The 26141-nt window shown below is 35.9% G+C and overlaps 1 protein-coding gene across 1 annotated transcript in view; it reads right to left on the bottom strand.

The window, feature by feature from the left end:
- Positions 1-26141, bottom strand: part of LOC138321345 (glycosaminoglycan xylosylkinase-like) — a 57710-nt gene that overhangs the window by 12706 nt on the left and 18863 nt on the right. Inside the window, exons 3-4 of the mRNA XM_069264973.1 lie at positions 4382-4505; positions 4104-4187 (exon numbers count right to left, since the gene is read on the bottom strand). Coding sequence (XP_069121074.1) covers positions 4104-4187; positions 4382-4505 — 208 coding nt within the window. The remainder of the gene's footprint in view (positions 1-4103; positions 4188-4381; positions 4506-26141) is intronic.

The following is a 26141-nucleotide window of genomic DNA, read 5'->3' as shown; positions in this document are numbered from 1 at the left end:
CTTGTTGACCGATCTGTCCCAAAATGCAATATGCACAACTAGGGTCCTAGGGGAACCTAAATATGAAATTTGAGAAAGATCCCTTCAGTACTTTCTGAGAAATAGCGATAACAACAAGAGATCCCAGAGGGATCTTGGCGCCCACCAAAGAATGATCTATGTCTGAGAACAGAAAGAGGGATCTTTCCCCTGCTTTTCAAACTTTTACTACATACTATATATGAAACTTGAGAAAGATCCTTTCAGTACTTTCTGAGATATGTAGCAGTAACAAACTTCAATTATCAAAATCCAAGATGGCTACCTGTCAATCATCTTGCTGACCGATAAGTTCGAAAATGCACTAGACCCCTTCAGGAACCTGCACATGAAATTTGAGAAAGATCCCTTCAGTACTTTCTGAGAAATAGCGGTAACAAACTTCAACTATCAAAATCCAAGATGGCCGCCGTTCGGCCATCTTGTTGACCGATCTGCCCCAAAATGCAATATGCACTACTAGGGTCCTAGGGAAACCTACATATGAAATTTGAGAAAGATTCCTTCAGTACTTTCTGAGAAATAGCGGTAACAAACTTTAACTATCAAAATCCAAGATGGCCGCCGTTCGGCCATCTTGTTGACCGATCTGTCCCAAAATGCAATATGCACAACTAGGGTCCTAGGGGAACCTAAATATGAAATTTGAGAAAGATTCCTTCAGTACTTTCTGGGAAATAGCAGTAACAAACTTTAACTATCAAAATCCAAGATGACCGCGGGTTGGCCATCTTGTAGACCAATTGGTCCCAAAATGCAATATGGAACCTACATATGAAATTTGAGAAAGATCCCTTCAGTACTTTCTGAGAAATAACGGTAACAAACTTTAACTATCAAAATCCAAGATGGCCGCCAGTCATACATCTTGTTGACCGATCAGTCCCAAAATGCAATATGCACAAACTAGGGCCCTAGGGGAACCTACATATGAAATTTGAGAAAAATCCCTTCAGTACTTTCTGAGAAATAGCGGTAACAAGAATTGTTAACGAAGGACACGAGGACGGACGACGGACCACGGACGAAAGGCGATTTAAATAGCGCACCATCTGATGATGGTGGGCTAAAAATACAGCATTGTAAGCATACCTCTATAAAATACAGCATTGTAAAGAGACCTCTATAAAATACAGCATTGTAAACATACCTCTATGAAATACAGCATTGTAAACATACCTCTATAAAATACAGCATTGTAAACAGACCTCTATAGAATACAGCATTGTAAACAGACCTCTATAAAATACAGCATTGTAAACATACCTCTATAAAATACAGCATTGTAAACATACCTCTATAAAATACAGCATTGTAAACAGACCTCTATGAAATACAGCATTGTAAACATACCTCTATAAAATACAGCATTGTAAACAGACCTCTATAAAATACAGCATTGTAAACAGACCTCTATAAAATACAGCATTGTAAACATACCTCTATAAAATACAGCATTGTAAACATACCTCTATAAAATACAGCATTGTAAACATACCTCTATAAAATACAGCATTGTAAACATACCTCTATAAAATACAGCATTGTAAACAGACCTCTATAAAATACAGCATTGTAAACATACCTCTATAAAATACAGCATTGTAAACAGACCTCTATAAAATACAGCATTGTAAACATACCTCTATATAAACATACCTCTATAAAATACAGCATTGTAAACAGACCTCTATAAAATACAGCATTGTAAACATACCTCTATAAAATACAGCATTGTAAACATACCTCTATAAAATACAGCATTGTAAACAGACCTCTATAAAATACAGCATTGTAAACATACCTCTATAAAATACAGCATTGTAAACAGACCTCTATAAAATACAGCATTGTAAACATACCTCTATAAAATACAGCATTGTAAACAGACCTCTATAAAATACAGCATTGTAAACAGACCTCTATAAAATACAGCATTGTAAACAGACCTCTATAAAATACAGCATTGTAAACAGACCTCTATAAAATACAGCATTGTAAACATACCTCTATAAAATACAGCATTGTAAACATACCTCTATAAAATACAGCATTGTAAACATACCTCTATAAAATACAGCATTGTAAACAGACCTCTATAAAATACAGCATTGTAAACATACCTCTATAAAATACAGCATTGTAAACATACCTCTATAAAATACAGCATTGTAAACAGACCCTCTATAAATACAGCATTGTAAACAGACCTCTATAAAATACCTCGGACCTCGTCAAACTATCCCCATGGGGTCTTACCTCGGTCCTTTATAAAATATGATTGTCCTTACCTAAAGTTCCCCCTTCTGCATCAATTAAAACCACTATAGACAATTTTCATTAAGATCGGAGACTGAAACCTTAAAACAGGAAGTGGCCAGCGGCCATCTTGGAATACCAAAATCTTTAAGAAATTTTTTGCATGTTGTTCAGCAAAATTAAAACCCCTATAGACCAATTTTCATTGAGATCGGAGACTGAAACCTTAAAAACAGGAAGTGGGCCAGCGGCCATCTTGGAATACCAAAATCTTTACGAAAATGTTTGCATGTTTGTGCGGCATCAATTAAAACCCCTATAGACCATTTTTCATTGAGATCGGAGACTGAAACCTTAAAAAGGAAGTGGGACAGCGACCATCTTGGAATACCAAAATCTTTACGAAAATGTTTGCATGTTGTTCTGGCTTCAATTAAAAACCCCTTATGACCAATTTTCATTGAGATCAGAGGACCTGAAACATTAAAACAGGAAGTGGGCCAGGCGGCCATCTTGAATACCAAAATCTTTACGAAAAGTTTGCAAGTTGTTCGGCATCAATTAAAACCCCTATAGACCAATTTTTCATTGAGATCGGAGACTTAAACTTTTTAAAACAGGAAGTGAGCCAGCTAAAATTTAGAAAATTCTGCCCTTGTGGGGCCCCACCCTCAGCTAAAATTTATAAGAAAATTTTTCCCCAATGATGCTGTAACCACACCATATACTTAAAATTCATCCAAGGGGCTAAAATTACCCCAAATATTCCCCATTTGGGGCCCCACCCCTCAGCCCCCTAGGGGGTCAAGGTCCATCATTTGTAAATTTGAGAAAGATCCCTTCCCCACTTCTGAGAAATAGCACACCAAATAACTATAAAATTATGAGGCCGCCCTGTAGGCCATTTTGGGTTAGATTAACAAAAAAATCGTTCAATATGCACATTTTATATGAAATTTGAGAAAAATCCCCTGTGACCTTCAGGGTGGGTCAAGCAAGGGTCATTTTTTCAAATTTGGTTGTCCTTCATCCCAAGGATGTTACACATCAAAATGGATGAAAATCCATCCAAGGATGAAGGAGTTAGTTTTAAAAGCTAAAATTAAGAAAATTTGCCCATTTTGGACCCCCCCCTCTATAAAATACCCCCGGGGGGTCATACCTCAAGGTCATTAAGCATTGTAAACATTTATCCTTCATCCCAATATAATGCATTGTAAACACAGTCTATAAAATCCATATATGAGTACCCTGGACCTTTTCGGTTAGTTAGAAGAAGTCCCCCCTATAAAATACAGTTGTAAACAAAGGATTTTAGCATCATTGTAAACATATTTGACACCCAAATAAGAGGTGACCTTGACAATAGGGCATTGTCACCTCAAGGTCATTCATCCCATTTTCTATGAGTACAAAATCCATTTTGTTAGCCCTTCATCCCTTTTTGAGCGGACCAAGCTCATTTATGCTATCCCAGCAGGCTCACGGCGGAACGAACGGTGCTAACTATAGGTCACCTGACCTTTCAGATGACCTAAAAACTAAGCACTTTTTACAAAGTCCATAAAGAAACCTGAACTTAACTCTGAGACTAGAGAAATAGCATTAAAATCCTTTTCAGATATCAATGTGTCCAAAGTTTCTTTATAAATGAACATATATCAAGCTGTACCAAACACAGATTATTAACATGTTCAAAGAGTTTCAAGGTTGTTTCCATAATTGCTTCTTGACAAATAATAGTAACAAGAAATGTCTAGAAGACATCATGCTTTTTTTGTGGTAAATGTTCTATTTAGACTAACCTTCCAATGTGGAATGCTACTAACTCCCCATTGTGTCTGTCCCAACCTTCGTATATACCTGTAAAGACTTTGTCACGTGGAAACCTGTAACACAACCGAACATCTGACTTCAAATCGTCATTAGAAGTACAGTACATTCATAATATATCATCAAATTAATGAAAGATAATCAAATGTACTATCTATTTAGGCATTAATGGATTGACTTATTTCATCTACTGATCAACTTTTAAAATATGAACACACAGGAAGAATTAATTTTTATTGGTCATAGCTACCATTTAGGTTTGAAGACAAGTCTCTGGCCCTCTGGCAAGGTGAAGGTCATCTTCAGTTGGGTTCCAGCTCTGTTTACATCTGCTGTCTCTATCCTCGCCTTTGTCATTGCATGCAGAATGGAACCTGCAACATAAAACTCATTTATTATTATAACATCTTTTAAAGATAGAAATCTGTAGTTGTAGTTGTATGCTTAAAATGTTGCAACCACAGACGTACAACAGGCATTAAGACAGCTGCTGTGTCAAAGTATTAAAGGTGTCTTATAATTCTTGTCCTCCATCTTTGTGTCCTGAAATTAATGTAACCTATAATAGAGCAGTTATAAGTACTTAGAATAGCCATACATTGGATATTTTTCTCCTGGTACTCTGAGATATGCTTTTCATGAGTGCAACAATGCACCACTTACTGCCAATATTCACTTAAGTCTAGATGTTATCCAGCAATGTTTAGGGGAATATAATGTAATTAACTACCATATCTTGGTATTACAGTAATCACTTTTGGAGATAAAATTCTGTTTCAGAGTACTTTATCCATTAAGAGGCCCTGACATTCCATAATAAATAAACTAAAACAACGGAAATGTTTGATACAGCCTTTTAGTGCACTCATGATTAAAACACAGTTGACATGAAATGATAGCTGTCCCTGTGGAAACTGGGAACTCAATTAATGCATCTGTATCAAAGACTACACAGCACATACCCGATTCTGCTTTTAAACTTGGAAATGATTTTAGAATCATGGCTATTTGATTTTTTAGAAAAAGAAAACATATTTGGAAATTATCTTAGAACCAAAACCATTTTTGTTTTTGTTTCTGCTCTGAAAATACGGTATTTATCTAATACTCTAATCTCTAATACTCTAACAATGAGTTGACCTAAGTGACCTTGCCTTGACCTATTTCTAAAGATTTCTCTGCTTATGCTATGCACTGCCAATTATAAGAAAAAACAACTTGAAAGCAATCAGAAGTTAACACCAGTTTCTATGACTACATTGGAGTTATGACCTCGTATAACATTCATGCCATGGTATACAGTATTAGAAAATGACTACAAAAAAGTAAGAACAGTCTGACAGATAAAAATGACATATCGAAATTCAACGTCTTCCAATGATGATTATCAATAAAATGGCCTTGAGAACCATACCACAATATAAGTCTGAATTGTACTGATTTAAAGGTGACTGATATCAAACCATTTGGATTTGAGTTTCATTCTCACATGTCCTTTGAGATGGCACCAGTTTTTTTCAACAGTCCTTAACTTTGAAGAATTCCTGAAATTAAAATTCTCCATAGGTAACCATTAGAGTAGTTTAATGGAAAATCTTAAACCAAAGAACTTTCCTTAACTTCTGTAATGCTTTCCTATGGAGAATTGGTTATGTAATTACTTAAAGTTAAGGAACATTGATGAAACTGTGCACAGTTTCAATAGTAATCGGCTAATATCTGTGGTTTCTTCTCTGGATCTGTGTAAAAATCTTGTATGCTGTTTTATTACCTGAGAAATCAGAACAGTACAGTGATTGCAACTAATAGTTTCAACATTTAAATCTCAAATGACCACTTTGGCATGCGGTGTGTTCTTGTGTACCATTAACTTTGGAGATGTTGGTATGTAATGGCAATAAATCCAGATAAATCAGTGACGCATCATCTTGCTGTAATTGTTTTATATCACCAAACTGAAACTATGTACAAAAATTCGGTCTCTGTATTAGACCATCTGCTTAATAAGACCACTTTCTTTGGGTCCAATATGGCCAATATCAACATGATTTGATCTGTGTATGAAGGCCACTTGGCTATGAAGACTATTTTGACTTTGTCATCTGAGTGGTCTATAGAGACAATTTTGACATCCCATGTAAAAACTTCTTCAGAAATCTATATAGATGATCTCCATGATGATAATATGAGGGAGCCTCATCATCAAAGTGATGAGTGAAGTAAACCAAGTGAGATCTTTCATGGGTTCCTGAAGATGTTTGAAAAGGGACATGTTCCAGCTGTGGGTTTCGAAAGAATAGTTTTCAATATTGCTGTATACCAGGTATGTAGGAAATATGTGTTAGAATCAAAGAAGAGCAATTAGGTAATGCAGTTATACAAATAAATCCAGCTGTACATCAATGGTAATCAATTAAAAGCTTACTTTTCTTACAGCAGACGTGTATAACTCATGCAGTGGATAAACCATAAAACTCTACAGAACAATACAATTGTAACACTTAAATGTCAGAATTGTTAATAGAAAAAATACTCATTTCTTATCTGATACTCTCCCTAGGGTTCATGGTAACAATTTACTACAAATGCATCAACTTAACATGTGACTTTGGACAATTACAGATCTAGAACGACCTCCCAATTACACTTTAATAGATTTATTTGAAAGGAAAAACCAAGTTTGAGTTGATTTTAATAAATGTCTTCCTTTTATAGCTGCAGGTCAGATTGCCTGACACTTCAATGCTTTTAACAACAACTCTGGTACAGGGCCTATCGACAGTTGGATGAGCTGGCACAGACAGGGTAATTAAAGTTCAGATGTTGCATGCAGAATGAAAATCTTACCTCTCCAAAACCAGTGTTAATTAGTTCCAATGGTGTAGTCAGAGATTTAACATCAAATGATTGGACTTATGCCAGATTTTGGGGAGCTGTTTTTTGGTGTCTTGCTTTGTTTGTGAGATTTGAGTGGGTGTTAGACTGCAGTGGCCAAAACTGTCCCCCAGGAATTGGGGTTTACATATTTTAAATCATGGGTACCTCAGATAGTACAGACACTCATGGACAAGGCCAAAGGTGATCTAGAAGGTGCAGAGGTGAATTGGGCAAGGCCAGATATAAACTAGAAGGTTCAAATGTCAAAAAAGAGAACTAGGATTAATTAAATTAGAAGGTTCAGAGGTCAAGAGCTCAACTGGGCAGGGTCAGAGGTGAACTAGGAGGTTCAGAGATGAACTACTCAGGGCCATAGGTCAACGAAAATGTTCAAAGGTCAATAAAGCAGGTTCAGAGGTGAACTAAAATGTTCAGAGCTCAAATGGACAAGGTCAGAGGTGAGCTCGAAAGTTTACAGATCAACCTAAGACAGGGTCAAAGATATTCTAGAAGATTCAGAGGTAGCAATTTTGGATTGAGGACAAAAGCTCAACTTAAGAGGGGCATAAGTCATGAATATATGCCATTTATTGTTTCGAAATGATGTGTGTTAGCAAGATTGCTTGCTTCAAGATAGATTGTACAAAAATCATAAAATACTGAGGTATCATAATGAATAATAAGACAATTGAAAAAGACTCTTGCACAATAAAGGAAAAAAATACTTTGAAAACACAAATTTAAATGTTTGAAAACTGATTCTGACCTTTGACATTTAGGCCAAAGCCATATCACATTGTTTTTTAATTGTTGATTAAGGTAGTTTGCAATTTAAGCTCTATACTTTCAACAGTTTCAACATTTCTTTAAAAACAATCACAAATATATACCTCCTGCATTGAGGTCAATGTCAAAGCAATAAAATGACAGTGCACTGCACATATGCTTTAGGAGATGGAAATGTAATATAGTGGGTTTTTAATAAATTGCAAACATCATCAGAAGAACCAAATACAGAACCAGAAAAGCCCAGCACGAATACAATTTGTCTTTCACTATGGAAAAGGGAGACAGAATTATCTAATGATAAAGCCTTTGATCATCCAAGTAAATGGCAGTACATGACACAAGGTTATATGTACATTGTAATATTTATGACTAACAAGGGGTATAAAATATATAATTAAGACAGTATCTGATAAGGGAGTTACTGATACCCAACACACCATATACCACCTGCAGCTCAATCAACAGTGCTGATAAATAATTAAGCCACTGTACAACACAACAGGATCTGTCCACACTGACAATTAGTATGGGCTTACCTGTACATATACATGTTTTCTCATTCGTCACTGGAGATCTGCGTTCGAAAAAATAATCAATTCTACCCAACAACATATACAACAGGTGGATAACCTGTAGGTATAACAGATGTGTAGCTAATTGAATACACATAACATCAGTACCAGTTATTTGTTCTTTTGTCAATTTTAAGTCAATAGCTTGTGATCTAGTACACTGCGACACCTGATGTTGTGATCGGTGACACACACTTTAGCTAGTTATGTGTTGATGGTACCATGACTGCATGCTACTCTCTGTAACACAGTATGACTGTGACACAGCAAATACAGTTTTAAAATTTTACACTTACATCAAAGTAACACCACTGGGAGGATTTATCTACCTTGTTCGGTATAGATCTGGTCTTTCATTCATTGGAGACTATAATTGAGCAGAGAAGTGTAATTGTGTTGTTTATTGAACATCAGTACCATGGGGCTTAACGGATTACACACTAAAATGAAGGTAACATTTCAGTACGGTACTTTTTTCTTTCGTTTCATGTAAAGAAGCCTCTGTATACATATTATGTTGAGATTTTGCACACAGGTACATGCAGTAAATTCTTTGATTTCCCTAACCAATACTATGTTCATACAATCACTCACAATTTACCAGATAGTAATTCTTGGTCTGATACAAGGCTATATAAGCTGAATTATAGAATCTTACATGGGCTGTCAAGTGGACAGGGATATCTCAGCCCAAGTGTAAGATTTCGGCTGGCCAACATGAGGCTTGTTGACTACCAACATGAGGATTGCCAAGTGTTGACCTGCCAATACCTTACACATGGGTTATGATATCCTTGTCCATTTTACAGAACCATGTTGTATAATTATTCTCCCATGTTATACAGAAAATTGACAAAAAATCATTTTTGTTCAAGCATTTTCATCACATCATCATCAGCAATGTACGCTGTATATGTGTCACATCTATTGATGAACTGTCTGTGTCTGTTTAAGTGTAGAGATATCTTTTAGCTAGAGACAGCCCTGTGAAGTATTGATTTCAGTAAAAATGTCAAAATTTAGTTCTCAAAGATTTATACTTCTTATTTCATAGGACTGTTGTAAAATGTGGTCAGTAAGAGTGTTCAAAATTATACCAATAGCTTTCCGTTTTAAATTACCAATTCAAGACTGACATCAAACTATTGCTTTACATATACATGTATTGGCTATCTAATAGCTGGAAATCTAAATAAGGTGCATGTTAGTCTTTTTATAACCACTCTTTTTAACCACAATCAAAATATGGTACTGAATCCTTATACAACCATCCACAAACAGCCAAGTCATAGCATTATGTGGTAAAGATGGCCTTTATAAAGAAAACAGGACTGCTTTGAATTCTGTGTAATACAATGTACTGCATTGTGACAAGAGGCAAGAGGCTCTTGATTGACATACCTAGCCACCTCTCCAACTCATGGAGAAGACATCAAATCAATGGCCATTACATCCTAACAATTAGGTTTATGGTTATGAGAAAACTAAGCATATTTTTCATAAAAGTTTTGCTTTTGGGAATAAAATAACAACTTTAACAAGACGTTCCAGTTATCAGAGATTACTAAACTGAACATTGCCATCAGAGCTTATCTTTGAACACCTCTTTTTAGAAACAATACCAAGTCAAATGATATTCTTAAAAGCTTTTTATTGTTGTTAACTCATAACAATAGACTGAGGAATTCTCAAAAGATTATTTACATTTCAATGTTTTCTTTCTATGTAAAAGACTAATACAGGGATGTAGGACTGTCACTGACAGTCCTAAGCCGAGTGAAACATTTGACTAGGTCAGAACTGCATAGCAATACCAGGGCCAGTTCTATCAGGGAAACAGCATGGATAAATGACACAACAAAACATATTCTCAACAAAAACAAAACAAAAGGATCAATCAATGCAAGATATCATCCCCAGAATTCACAGACATTTTGACGAGTGTTGTATTATCTGTTACAGTGTGGCTATCGATCAAACATGGATTTCATCTTAGTTGTCTAAAGGATTCTATAAATATCTATAGGTTTATTTTGACACTAAGGTTATAAAACCATTCTTTTACACACAAATCTCATGCAATATAGATACCATGAAACAACTATTACATAGCAATATAAACTTTTGGAATCTCATCTATATGTTTCGAAATAGACTTTATCTGTATATCTTTCATATACTTTTCATGTTTTGAATCTATAGAAAATAACATCAGAAGTAGAACTGTAGACATCTAGGTATAACATTTAAGGAACAGAATCTACATATGAAGACAACTTACGCAGGAATTACCTACTGAGCATTTTATTCATAATTATTAACTTGCACATCTTTCCCTTTTAAAACAAGATTATATATCTCCTCTTTAATGCTTCAAAACAGAGGGAGCAAATACATCATCACCCTGGCATATACCCCAGAATGTTTAAAAGACTTTCTTGGCTTCTGCCCCTCTTTTTCAGGACCCAACTGACTAAATTTATAGTACTGAATATTGTTAATGGATTACTTAAGAATACTATAAGTTTGTGTAACATGAAATATTTGATAACATTTTCCCAATGAGACATTTACATCCATTTCACATATCATAAAGTGATGGAATAGGACTACTGTTCACATCAAGCACAATAAAACTTTTACTTCTAAAGGCAAAAAATTTCATATCTAGATGTCATAATGATTATAAATGACAGTAGACAATTAAGGCACATTAATAAATGCTAAATAAGTAATAGGGAGACAAAACAGAAACAATAGAGACATTAAAGAAGCTTCAAATCACCTTTTATTATAAAAAGCTCAGACTCGTAAGTATGAAGCTTCATTTCTACTTGTAGTACTTAACAACTGTACTGTATTATGTTATGCTTCAGTACTTATATGTTCCACACATTATTATAGAAGGTTATGAATGATAAAGAGTGCGTCCTTGTATAAAAGAGGACATGGGGCTATAGGAAATAGGTTTACACACAAAGAGAGGGTGCAAGTGAATTAAGATATTGATTGGAGTCTGGAGTGGCTGTGTCTTACCATTGATTTGCCTAGCTCTGGGATCCAACACAGAATCTCGGCGTGCTAAATCCTGACAGTTTCCCTACGATAATATTTAACTTTATTCCGTGTGGAAGGATTTAAACAACAATTTGACAAGGTCAAATGAATAAATTGGAAGCGATCTGTGTATCTGGGCAGCAGTTTTTGGAATGTTTGATTTGTAACAAGTTATGTCTTCAAGAGGACGGTCCTTTGGCTATCCTGCTATATCAGGTACGTATTGCTTACATTTGATGTGCACGTGGGCAAGTCTCTCTCTATATATAGGGTCCCTGCTAGAAAATTATACAATGTGACACAATATTGCCTTCTTTTTTACTGAACTGGAAGATGATGCAGAATAATATTTACTTTTTTGGTAGCTTGGGTCATTTTTTAGGTGGCTAGTGGCCTGACTGTAGGTGTCATATATATAAAAAGCAGTACTGTTAGGTCAATCTTTAAAGGGTTAGTAAACTCATGGTTACAGTGACCTTTAACAAGGTCATAGGTCAATATTTAGAAGGTTGGAGACAATATTCAGTGTCTATAGTGAGATTTCCAAGCGTGTCTTTAGAGGGCATGTTAGGGCCGCGGTGACCGAGTGGTTAAGATATCTCGACATATTACCACAAGCCCTCCACCTCTGGGTTGCGAGTTTGAATCCCATGTGGGGCAGTTACCAGGTACTGACCGCTGGTCGGTGGTTTTTCTTCATGTACTCCGGCTTTCATCCACCAACAACCTGGCACGTCCTTACATGACCCTGGCTGATGATAGGATGTTTAACAAATAAAATTTGACCTGAAAGATTTAAGACTGAGGTATTCTATCTATGTTATGACCTGACCAGTAAAATATAGTGTCAATCAGTGACAGCAACCCTTTGACTATCTGGAGGAATTCGTCATTCATGATCAATGACCTGCCTGGCACGGACAGCAGCAGATCAAACAAAATGGATCCCTCCTACTTGATGTCCTTGAGGGTTTGTATGAGCAGCAGATGTGAAATTGTTTTGTAACCTAAAGGGATCCAATGATTAGCAGCTTGTCCCTTATCATAAAGCTGACATTTGTCACCAGAAAGACAAACATTAATAATGACTGATGGATAAACAAAAGAACACTGATTTAAAACTCTCCTGATGTAACCTCATGCTGTATGTTTTCATTAGGTCACTGCTCTAATTCGTCTAAATACAAGAATTTACTTTCTTTGTTCATGACTGCGTAAATACATTGCTGTCAAACAAACACTGCTAATCAAATCTTGAAGGATTCTTTATTCAATCCTCAGGTATAATTATAAGAATAATAAAGGGAATCTAAGAGCTGTTAATGTAATTGAAATTTTGTCTATTGAAGAGCTATATATCCTATACCAAGTTCTGATGTTGAAGATTTAGACTTCACACATCATACTGTAATGTTAGGAGACGTACATGGTGGTCTTGTGGTTAGGACACAGAGAGTCCCTGGGGTAAGCTGGGCTCTAATTAGTAAATTTGCGATTGGTGGGAGCAGGTTGTTGGTTTTTCTCCAAGAACTTCAGCTTTCCTACGAGGCAAATAATTATCAGATACTTCCTTGTCTTTAAAGGATGGTTAGGCATTAAAAGGGGAAAAGTTAAACATAACAAATAATCTTACCTGATAATGAATATTAACTTTTATGTTCACATAAGGTTATTCACTTATAAAATTGTAAGTGTGAGAGTTTTTTTAATTTTTAATTTATTTTTAGTTTTAGAGTTGATGCATTCTCTGTCAAAGTTATTACCAACAAAATACATACAGATAGGCAAAGCTTTCTTTGATCAATATAAGAAAGATACAGAATACATGACTATGAATTAAGACTAATTTTCTTTGAATGAAATTGCTCAGGGGAGTGGAATCAAAAAGCAATACATCTTCAAGCTCTGTTGTGAATTAATGGATATTGGAAGGAGCCTGGCATCCATAAACAATGCTTATTTTGCATAGAGTTGCGGAAATGATGTTTACCCTTAGATCAAAGTTTATAGCAAAGATACCTCTAACGTGCCACTACTAAAGATCAATGAATGGAAATGGGTGATTACACTATGGCAGTTCACAATTGTCCTCAAACAAACGGGAATTTTTTGTGAGGCATACACATTTTTCTTTTGTGGAGTAAAAGCATTAGGTTTAATCTTACTATATAATATTGCCTGGTTTGACTTTGAAATATTGAATTTCTGAAATTACAAAATGCAATACATTTTATTGTATTTGAGTTCCTTGATTGCTGTCTAAAGCTGATATTCACATAAAAAGAAGAGTAAAATTTACTCATTCATGTTGTACTTTAGGATTGACTCTGGATAAGCAAACCTGAATAAAAATGTCCAATATTTGACATATCTGTCAAAATTTACTTCAGCATAATTATCAGAATATTCAAAAAAGGCAAATTTTCATTCAAAATGTTTTTTTGAAACTCTGAAACTCTTCAGGTAAGCTTCATTTCACACTGTATATACCAAAATTTCAGGAAGCAATATCAGATACATGTAATAATACTGTGTCAGCATAGGTGAACATATATCTACTTAAAAATATTGAATATCTATCTCCTTCACTAACATAAGTAGCATTAGGGTTAGATAAGCAGTTATACGTCTTGATGAAAGAAGCAATCTGCCGCAAATTATTACTTGAGAATGTCTTCCAGATTGTCACATCAATAATTTATAACACTGCCACAATGCAATCCAATTTTATAGTCTTTCAATTTTCACGAGGGTCTCTTGACAGACACCAATTGTTCTTATATTTATAACCAGCTTAATTTTCAGTTTTAATGATCTTCACTTGTCAGATTGTAACTATCCCTCAATCATGTATTACAATACAGCTTCAAGCTATGGTGATACATTGAAAAAATGAAAATAATCTTGAATTGATCTTGAGTTTAAATTGAGATGCAACAACATGTTATACATGTGTATGCATTTAATGTTCAGCAATGCACCATGCTGATCACAATGATAATTTTTTGTGTAGATAGAAAACTTAATTTATCGTCCCAAGATATTTACAGTTATATGCAGCTTCTTCACATAAAATTTTAGGTACACTGAACACTTTTATATTGCATCAGGTACAGAGAGAGGGAGAGATTCATCATCAAATCTAAATCTCTACTATAATTTTAGTTATGGCCGGACAAAGAAGTAATTCCAACCACGTGGACAAAAATATGATGTGAAGAGTAATACGGGACAATGAAAGTAGACAAATATTAAGCAACACAATGGAGATCAATTAAACTTTTGGCAAGTAGCAACCAAAGGCCGTATTTACCAAAATGTAGCCATGATGTTTGGCAAAATGCTACAATATGAGCGGTTATCAGGCATAATGATAGATTCAATAGGGTTCGGGTTTATTTTGCTTAAAGCCCTATTAACAGTCAAATTATCTGAGGACATGATTGGTTTATAAGGTGAAAGAATGCAAAAAGTACCCAGAGAAAAACCACAATCTTACAATAAAGTACTAGGCAAACAGAAGTTTCAAACTCACAACCCAAAGGCCAGGCTTAAGTGGTCATATTTCAGAACAAATTAAGCACTAATGCCCAAATTTCAAAACCTTTCTATAAATAGTGATAGGGTGGTATCTTCTAATGACACTGGGGATGTAATAAGGATGAAGTAACAGTCAAAGATATTGTTAGTTTGTTAAGGTTTCTGAACATGTCCTCATTTTCTCCCTGTGATTTTAAGGAAAGCTGTCATACATCAGAATATAGATATCTCTAGACACGGTGAGGTACATAACTTGTGACCATAAGGGATCTATTTTCAGAATCAATATAGACTGTATAGAACATTACTCTGACAAAGTAGACAAGATATTATCTGAAAATTGAAAATCTCTGTAAATCAATGTTGAAACAATGCCGCCATATGGTAAAAACAACTGGTATATAGAGTATGTTTAGATAGGTGGTTGTTACAGATAATCATCTATAGATAGTTGTCTCTTCTGCAGCATTATCTGTACATCAGAGAATCAATTAATTAAACTTAATTAAATTAATTAATTGACTTAACATTCCCAAATCCATACCGACCTAAATAGCATAATGTAGAATTTTTATAGCACATTCAAATATAAACCAATTAGTAAGCATGTCATAGGAAAATGAAAGGGGAGAGACATTCCTTACTTCCCTCCGTACTTCTAAATAACTTCAGAACATTAAAAAAACTAGTAGTGTATACCACTTAATTAATTTCAAAACAACTTTTTATAAACGAACCAATCATGTTGCCAAATAGCAGTAATTTCTATTAAGTGTAATGCAACCATGTGTAAGGACCAATTCCTTGTATCAGCTACTTGTTGATTCAACAGTCTGTAGGATATGAGCCAATGTGTATGGACCAATTCCTTGTACCAGCTACTAGTTGATTCAACAGTCTGTAGGATATGAGCCAATGTGTATGGACCAATTCCTTGTACCAGCTACTTGTTGAGTCAACAATCTGTAGGATATGAGCCAATGTGTATGGACCAATTCCTTGTACCAGCTACTTGTTGAATCAACAATCTGTAGGATATGAGCCAATGTGTAAGGACAATTCCTTATACCATCTAATTGTTGAGTCAACTATCTGTAGGATATGAGCCAATGTGTATGGACCAATTCCTTGTACCAGCTACTTGTTGAGTCAACAATCTGTAGGATATGAGCCAATGTGTATGGACCAATTCCTTGTATCAGCTACTTGTTGAATCAACAATCTGTAGGATATGAGCCAATGTGTATGGACCAATTCCTTGTACCAGCTACTTGTCAACAATCTGTAGGATATGAGCCAATGTGTATGGACCAATTCCTTGTACCAGCTACTTGTTGAGTCAACTATCTGTAGGATATGAGCCAATGTGTATGGACCAATTCCTTGTATCAGCTACTTGTTGAGTCAACAATCTGTAGGATATGAGCCAATGTGTATGGACCAATTCCTTGTACCAGCTACTTGTTGAATCAACAATCTGTAGGATATGAGCCAATGTGTATGGACCAATTCCTTGTACCAGCTACTTGTTGAGTCAACAATCTGTAGGATATTAGCCAATGTGTATGGACCAATTCCTTGTACCAGCTACTTGTTGAGTCAACAATCTGTAGGATATGAGCCAATGTGTATGGACCAATTCCTTGTACCAGCTACTTGTTGAGTCAACAATCTGTAGGATATGAGCCAATGTGTAAGGACAATTCCTTATACCATCTAATTGTTGAGTCAACAATCTGTAGGATATGAGCCAATGTGTATGGACCAATTCCTTGTATCAGCTACTTGTTGAGTCAACAATCTGTAGGATATGAGCCAATGTGTATGGACCAATTCCTTGTACCAGCTACTTGTTGAGTCAACAATCTGTAGGATATGAGCCAATGTGTATGGACCAATTCCTTGTACCAGCTACTTGTTGAGTCAACAATCTGTAGGATATTAGCCAATGTGTATGGACCAATGCCTTGTACCAGCTACTTGTTGAGTCAACAATCTGTAGGATATGAGCCAATGTGTATGGACCAATTCCTTGTATCAGCTACTTGTTGAGTCAACAATCTGTAGGATATGAGCCAATGTGTATGGACCAATTCCTTGTATCAGCTACTTGTTGAGTCAACAATCTGTAGGATATGAGCCAATGTGTATAGGCCGATTCCTTATAACAGCTAGTATTTGTTGAGTCAACAATCTGTAGGATATGAGCCAATGTGTATGGACCAATTCCTTGTACCAGCTACTTGTTGAATCAACAATCTGTAGGATATGAGCCAATGTGTATGGACCAATTCCTTGTATCAGCTACTTGTTGAATCAACAATCTGTAGGATATGAGCCAATGTGTATGGACCAATTCCTTGTATCAGCTACTTGTTGAGTCAACAATCTGTAGGATATGAGCCAATGTGTTATGGACCCATTCCTAGTACCAGAATCTAGCATCTGACATGACAATGGACCCTGTGTGTATACAATATATAGCCCTCACTTGTTTATATAATCAAGTTGACCACACACTTACACAGACAGTTTCTCATATGTCATCCTCACTGGTGTTGATCAGTCCACATTGGGAATACAGTCAGATAGTTATAGCCAAAACTATAAACCATCTTGGCAGGAGAAGTGATAATGAAAGACTTTTTAGACACAAGATGGGTACACATGTAAATCTTATTAACCAACCAGTTGTGGGGACTTTGACAAAGATCAAGTGCTGATGTACTACTACCCAATCAGGTTCTCTCATCACCAAGCTTAAGTATAGGTGGCTCCATTGGTTAGACACCATAACACCAGCCAGTGTGCCACATGTTTACTGTAAACCAGTCAATTTGTTTTATGTGCAATATAGGGTTTCTAAATTGAAGTATTGAAAATCATCACAAAATAGCTAAATACACCACTAAAAGGTCTATCTGTTCTCATAACCATCTTTATAATAAAATTGTCAGTTCAAAATTCATGTAATGGGGCAGTGTCTATCGGGAATTTTGGGTATGTATCATTTGGTATATGTTATTTAATGGTTTCATTTTGGTGTGTCTTGATTAAGTATCTTTGTCAATACCCATTTTGGTTGCATCAGGTAACCCTTTTAATACACAAAATTCATCTTTGAAAATAACAAAGCTTGAAAAAGTCATGCAAAAATGCTAGCAAAGGAAATCATGTAATACATGCAAACACATAGTATTCACAAAGTAGGACAACTGTGCACAAGGGAATTCTAACATTTCAATTTGACCTCTAAGCTAGGCACCAAAATGTCCCAGTTACCTAGTAATATGATCTAACAGAAGGGAATACAACCAAAGGATAATTTTGAGTCAGTTTTCACTAATAAACTCAGCCTCATGAACGTTTTGTTTCAGTAAGTAGAAATGACAATCTAAAATGATGTTTGATGTTCACATGTGTTGACATTCCATTTCATACATTCATTCCTATACAAAAGGTTTATGTAATTCAATGTAAACTCTGTAGAGCAAATAAATACTTGATTTGATTGTACATGCAAGCAGTAACTTGGCATTGCTGTTAGGAATTGCCACAGATCGATATAGAGACAATCTGTCCCAGTAATGGAGGATGTATGTCAACACAGAAGTAAATCGTTACTTTTGTATTGATGTAGACTGTGTTTTGGTTGGTGACACCATTCGTGGCTGGTCAATCAGTGTTGTCCAGCCTTCGACAGAGCAATATCTAACGATAGAATTTCAGCAGTGGTTTTGTTGTGGATATTTATTGAACCAAAGCTTCCTGAACCATTTAAAAGTTAATTAAACTACAGATATAGAATTACTTCAAGCACATAAATATCAAACACAACAATGGAATTGTCTAAACAACTCTAATTGCATGATTAAATGAAAGTTAATCTTAACACTAAAACCAACAAGAGGCCCAAGAGGCCTTGATGGTCAACCGAGTGCTGCTACAGAAAGAGCATTGCAAAGTTGGTTCAAATCTATAAAAATTATTTACGAATTAAAATAAACTTTAAAGTTGAACTTTCGTATTATAATTTTTATTTTTTGTTTTTCATTTTGATAGTTAGTGTATTATGTTACCAAACCTTATGCTTAAAATTCAAATTTGCTTTGCTAACGTTAAACAACAAAACCAAACTAGAAGTCAGTCAGTGTCAGTGATTTTATAAATTTCACTTTTTAATCTATGGAGAATATTTGGTTCCATCAAACCTGTGAATTCAGAAGAATATTTTTGAAATTTTAGCCATTTTGTCCCATTTTGGCCCCAACCCTCTGGTCCCTGGGGGTCAGCCAGGACCAATATGGATATGGTGTGAAAATGCTATTTCAGGCTAATAATTCTAACCCAGTTTGACTCATTTCCTATTAAAACTAAGCAAATAATGTTCATAAATGTGTTTTTCCTATATAAACTATAGTAAACTTGACCCCCTCCCCAGGAGGAAACACGAGACCCCAGGGTCATATAATTCACAATTTTTGTAAAGGACCTTTAGACCTTTCTATCTGTGAAGAGTATTTGATTCCATCACATCCGTGAGTGGAGAAGAAGATTTTTGAAATAATAGTCAATTTTACCCCTTTTGGCCCCTCCCACAGCCCCCAGGGGGATGGGGACCATATAATTCACAATTTTGATTGGCCTTATGCCTTAAAAGAATTGTGAAAATTTTCATTGAATTTGCTTCAGCGGTTTTTGAGAAGAAGTCGAAAATGTAAATTGTTTACGGACATACGACGGACGACGGAGGACGACGGATAAAAGGCGATTAGAATAGGTCACTTGAAACTTCGTCTCAGGTGACCTAAAAAACCCTGAAAACCCCTAGAATTGCACAGAACAGATACAATCTACTTATCGTGGACAGAATTAAAGGTGCTATACATACAGAAAATGATGCATTCTCTATTTCGATACAGAGATGCACGAAAACATATGCTAGATTCCTATTAGGTCACATTCCAGTGACAGAAACTTGTTCTGAACATATGTTACTAACAATATTGATTCAGAAAACTGGCAAAGTCAGTTCTAGTTCACCATTTGACCTCTGTTTTAGCATGGCCCTACAGGCTAGGCATTAGAATTGTACCTGCTGCTTCTATTGCATGATTGTTAAAGGCGACTAAATTTAGGATATATCTATCTTTCTCTTCTTTTTACATCACTTTCTTCTTCTTAATGCCTCCCATGTCTTTAATACAAATATACTGTAGTCTTCCAAAACATACATAGTGCACTTCACACAAGCAACACATCACATACATGTGAGGCCGTCTTTAAATCACCCTGGCTGTTAATAGGACATTTATTTAATCAAACAAATAAAATGTTGTAGCTATCTAATGATGTAGTGGGTGTTTTCAGATGACACTAAACTAATTAAATAAATTTGTTCTAAAGTTCTCTCTAGAAACTAATTAATAGAGTCATGCAACAAACCTATCCATATCTGTGTTGCCATGTTCTGTTATTAATTTGTTGGTGCAGATTGCAATTAAGTGTTGAGCATTGCGATTGGTGATGCAAAAAATTCTTCTTCTTACTGGTCCTATAGTCAGTATCTGTGTCATGTAGTAATCAACATTACCGTAAATTTGGATATTGTGGATGTGGTCATATTTTGGCTTATTTGGCGTTTGGCATGAAAGCGCCAAAATTTAACACACCAAAATTTGGCTACATATTAATTTGATTGTATATCGACACATCTACATGCCATCTATAAGGAATGTGAACACATACTCTCGGGGAAATTACTAGATCGCTTTGCATAAACATACATTTCAGGTATGTGCTGTCTACCAGAAGAAACGTTACCTGTGCGAGTTTTTCTTTTGTGCAAACATGTATATAATTAGATATGTGACTATAAATAAATTTTATTGAAGACCAATATTTCAAGGTTGTCTTTATATCGACTAGGATTCAAAACTAATGTCAGTTTTTCATTGCTGCAGGATCTATGTGTATAGACAAAGTAAATCTTTAGTTTTTTTTTCTTTTGATCAAGTTATGCGCTAAAATTTTACATGGCATAGGTCAACGCCAAATTAAAATGTACCAAAATTTAACCACCCTTTTTTGGTACAAATCGCGACGCCAAAATATACCAATTTACGGTATTACTCTTGTGGTATATATACATATGTAACAGTCCTAAAAAGAGAAGAGAAAATGAAGCAGTCAAACTGGTGTTCACATCTGGTACCTGAGATGCTCTTTCCATTGAGCTACCTGGGTACTGCATGTGACATTGCATTTTGTATTGTGATGTTCTGACATTAGTACACGTGTTTGTGCAACCATGTGGAAATGCTAAATACTATCTGGCGACCGGTAAATGCTTGTAACAAAAGAGGAGAAAATGTGTCTGTTAGACTGGTGTTCAAACATGGGACTTAAAATAGAAACCAAATGCTCTGCTACTTGAGCTACCTGATCATTAAATATTTACCATTGATTATAAGAAAATGTAGTCCTGCTAGCCATTTATGTGTAGTCAGGTATGTTGGTTGTTATGTGTGACTATCTTTATGCTATTTTAGTGTTGTACAGAATCCTCTCCAAATCTATGCTATATGCCCCTGTGATCTAGGCTCCATGCAGATTTCCAAATTGATATAACAAGCTCTCGTGGTCTAGTGCATATGTCTGGCCGTACAGCTATATGTATGATAGCAGGTTGATAACCAAATACTAACTCGAGCATGTGCTCTAATGGTTAGTATTGAAATGGTAACCCATGCCTGTGCATTGTAAACAGCAATACCTTCAATACTAACTCTAATAAATTAGCAAAATAAGTGAAGATGGCAATTGTTTTCCTTCGCGAGTATGTGACAATCCAGAATAACTATCACAACGTGTCAGTGTTTCTCACCTGGGACTGTGCTAATGTGTTATCTTTTTACACCCATACTCAACATGCAAAACTTAATTAAAAAACTGTCATTTTGATTAAGCAGCTGTTAAGCCTATTGGAACTCAGAAATGTTGGTACTGAGTATAGGTGTGTGCCAACTCTAATTACTTCTGGTTTCGTTACATAGTAGTAGTCAGAATCACAGGGAGAATTTTATTCTAATTATTTCCTACAAACCAATTCCTTCAAGAAAAAAAAACATTTTGAAATCTAAATTTGTGTGTGTGTGTGTATTTTTAACATGATCTCATGTGGTTATTAAACAGTAACCATAGTATCCAATGAGATGCCATAACAATCTTGGTAGGAAGCTGCTATAGGCAACAACAGTTATCAAATCTGTTTAATGATTTTTATTGACAAGTTACATTACCTCATAGGCTCATAGCAAATGGCAACTAAAACATTGATTGTTCAATAAGAGTAAATATTGAAAGGGGTATTTAATAATTATGATTTTATCACCGCCTTTCTGTTGAAACTATTTAATAATGTCTCTCAGTATATAGTGATCAGTGAGGCAGTAATAGGAAATCGATTGTGACAACGACTGAGACCATTAGTGTCCCAAAATACTGCTCTAATGGACAAGGATATGGTCATGAAAAGTGCTGTTTTGAAATAGCTTCACTCTATATACTGTTTAAGATGAAATATTTGCTGTATAACAATTTTCATTGTTTTCATGAATGTTGTGGAACCACAAATATTTCTACACATGAAATACATTAAAATCTTTTAACCATGAAAGTTAGCTATTATATAGTACTCACAAAAATTTCATTTTACATACAGTATTTGACCAAATAAGCGCCTAGGGCCTTTAGAAAATTGAACAAGAGATCCCAGAGGGATCTTGGCGCCCACCAAAGAATGATCTATGTCTGACAATGGAAAGAGGGATCTTTTCCCTGCTTTTCAAACTTGTTCAAACACACTACATATAAAATTTGAAACAGATCGCTATAGTACTTTCTAAGACATAGTGGTAACAAACTTCAACAATGAAATCTAAGATGGCGGCCGGTTTGCCATCTTGTTTACCAATCAGTGCCGAAAGGCATTATGGATCAGTCCTTAAATGTACTATGCACAACTAGGGTACAAGGGGAAACTATGCATGGAATTTGAGAAAGATCCCTTCAGTACTTTCTGAGAAATAGCGATAACAAACTTTAACTATCAAAATCCAAGATGGCCGTCAGTCGGTCATCTTGTTTCCGATCGGTCCCAAAATGCAATATGCACAACTAGGGTCCTAGGGGAACCTGTATATGAAATTTGAGAAAGATCCCTTTAGCACTTTTTGAGAATAGTGGTAACAAACTTTAACCATTAAAATCCAAGATGACCGCCTGTCGGCCATCTTGTTGACCAGTTGGTCCCAAAATGCAATATGCACAACTAGGGTCCTAGGGAAACCGACATATGAAATTTGAGAAAGATCCCTTCAGTACTTTTTGAGAAATAGCGGTAACAAACTTTAACTATCAAAATCCAAGATGGCCGCCTGTTGGCCATCTTGTTCACCGATCCGTCCCAAAATGCAACATGCACAATTAGGGTCCTAGGGGAACCTGTATATGAAATTTGAGAAAGATCCCTTCAGTACTTTTTGAGAAATAGCGGTAACAAACTTTAACTATCAAAATCCAAGATGGCCGCCTGTCGGCCATCTTGTTCACCGATCGGTCCCAAAATGCAACATGCACAACTAGGGCCCTAGGGGAACCTATATATGAAATTTGAGAAAGATCCCTTCAGTACTTTTTGAGAAATATTGATAACAAACTTTAACTATCAAAATCCAAGATGGCCGTCAGTCGGTCATCTTGTTTCCAATCGGTCCCAAAATGCAATATGCACAATTAGGGTCCTAGGGGAAACTGTATATGAAATTTGAGAAAGATCCCTTTAGCACTTTTTGAGAAATAGTGGTAACAAACTTTAACCATTAAAATCCAAGATGGCCGCCTGTCGACCATCTTGTTGACCAGTCGGTCCCAAAATGCAATATGCACAACTAAGGTCCTAGGGGAACCGACATATGAAATTTGAGAAAGATCCCTTCAGTACTTTTTGAGAAATAGCAGTAACAAACTTTAACTATCAAAATCCAAGATGACCGCCTGTCGGCCATCTTGTTCACCGATCGGTACCAAAATGCAATATGCACAATTAGGGTCCTAGGGGAACCTGTATATGAAATTTGAGAAAGATCCCTTTAGCACTTTTTGAGAAATAGTGGTAACAAACTTTAACCATTAAAATCCAAGATGGCTGCCTGTCGGCCATCTTGTTGACCAGTCGGTCCCAAAATGCAATATGCACAACAAGGGTCCTAGGGGAACCGACATATGAAATTTGAGAAAGATCCCTTCAGTACTTTTTGAGAAATAGCAGTAACAAACTTTAACTATCAAAATCCAAGATGACCGCCTGTCGGCCATCTTGTTCACCGATCGGTACCAAAATGCAATATGCACAATTAGGGTCCTAGGGGAACCTGTATATGAAATTTGAGAAAGATCCCTTCAGTACTTTTTGAGAAATAGCGGTAACAAACTTTAACTATCAAAATCCAAGATGGCTGCCTGGCGGCCATCTTGTTCACCGATCGGTCCCAAAATGCAACATGCACAACTAGGGCCCTAGGGGAACCTATATATGAAATTTGAGAAAGATCCCTTCAGTACTTTTTGAGAAATAGCGGTAACAAACTTTAACTATCAAAATCAAAGATGGCCGCCTGTCGGCCATCTTGTTGACCGATCGGTCCCAAAATGCAATATGCACAACGAGGGTCCTAAGGGAACCGACATATGAAATTTGAGAAAGATCCCTTCAGTACTTTCTGAGAAATAGCGGTAACAAGAATTGTTAACGGACGGACGGACGGAAGGACGGAAGGAAGGACAGACGGAAGGACGGACGGACGGACGGACCACGGACGAAAGGCGATTTGAATAGCCCACCATCTGAATCAGATGGTGGGCTAAAAATGAAAAGATGCTTTCTAAGATGAAACTGTCGCAAAAACTAAGTGCAAACCCAGTTAGTTTTAATCTTTATTTATGCACGGGCAATTGAAATTGAGGAATCAAAAGGGGGAGGGGTGCTAATATGGACATGCATGGGCGCTTATTGGGTCAAATATGGTAGTACTATGAGATTGGCTTTATTTTGTATGATCATCCTATTAACAATATTCTGTAGTTACAATGATGGCATCCTTTTATGTTTCCTGAATACTTACTTGTTTTTAGGATCATGCTGGAGACAACAGTTGTATTTTAGGATAACACCATAAAGATCAATCATTATGTAAATGTACCAGTGCTTTATGGTGAAACAAGGGAATGTTGTGTTTTAAAGAGTCAATGTTGTATTGTATAACTATGAAGAAGAGTGTTGTGTTTGATTAAACTGGTGAAAAAACATAATGCAAGTACCTCACTATTCTTTATCTGGTTAAGTAATTAACAGAAAAATCTGACTGGCACCCAATTACATGAGTAGTTACGTGTGTATCTGCAACATCGATTGTCTTAAATAAACATAGACGCACAGCCTCCATCAGTACATTTTCAAGGCTACTGTGGAGATTTAATTAGAAGCAATTACCATGATTACATACACCAATAAAATTTGATTAAAATGTTCACATTTCATCTAGGTGCATATGTCCATGAATTCGCTAAATTGTAACTGTTATAAAAATCAATTTCTTTTCTATGTTAGAAGTTATAAGCTTGTAATTATGTCTCCATCACAAGAGATTCCAGAGGGATCTTGGCGCCCACCAAAGAATGATCTATGTCTGACAATGGAAAGATGGATCTTTTCTCTACTTTTTAAGCTTGTTAAAACATACTACACATGAAATTTGAGACAGATCGCTTCAGTACCTTTTGAGATATAGCAGTAATAAACTTAAACTATCAAAATCCAAGATGGCTCCTTGGCGGCCATCTTGTTGATAAATCAGCCCCAAATCGCAATATGCACAACTAGGGCCCTAGGTGAACCTACATGTGAAATTTGAGAAGGATCCATTCAATACTTTCTGAGAAATAGCAATAACAAACTTTTAACTATCAAAATCCAAGATGGCTGCCTGGTGGCCATTTTGTGGACTGATTGGTCCCAAAACGCAATATGCACAACTAAGTCCCCTGGTGGCCATTTTGTGGACTGATTGGTCCCAAAACGCAATATGCACAACTAAGTCCCTAGGGGAACATACA

The sequence above is a fragment of the Argopecten irradians genome, chromosome 4, assembly GCF_041381155.1.
Source record: "Argopecten irradians isolate NY chromosome 4, Ai_NY, whole genome shotgun sequence".
Lineage (NCBI taxonomy): Eukaryota > Metazoa > Mollusca > Bivalvia > Pectinida > Pectinidae > Argopecten > Argopecten irradians.
The sequence above is the reverse complement of the archived record's forward strand: the minus strand, read 5'-3'. Positions and strand labels throughout refer to the sequence as shown.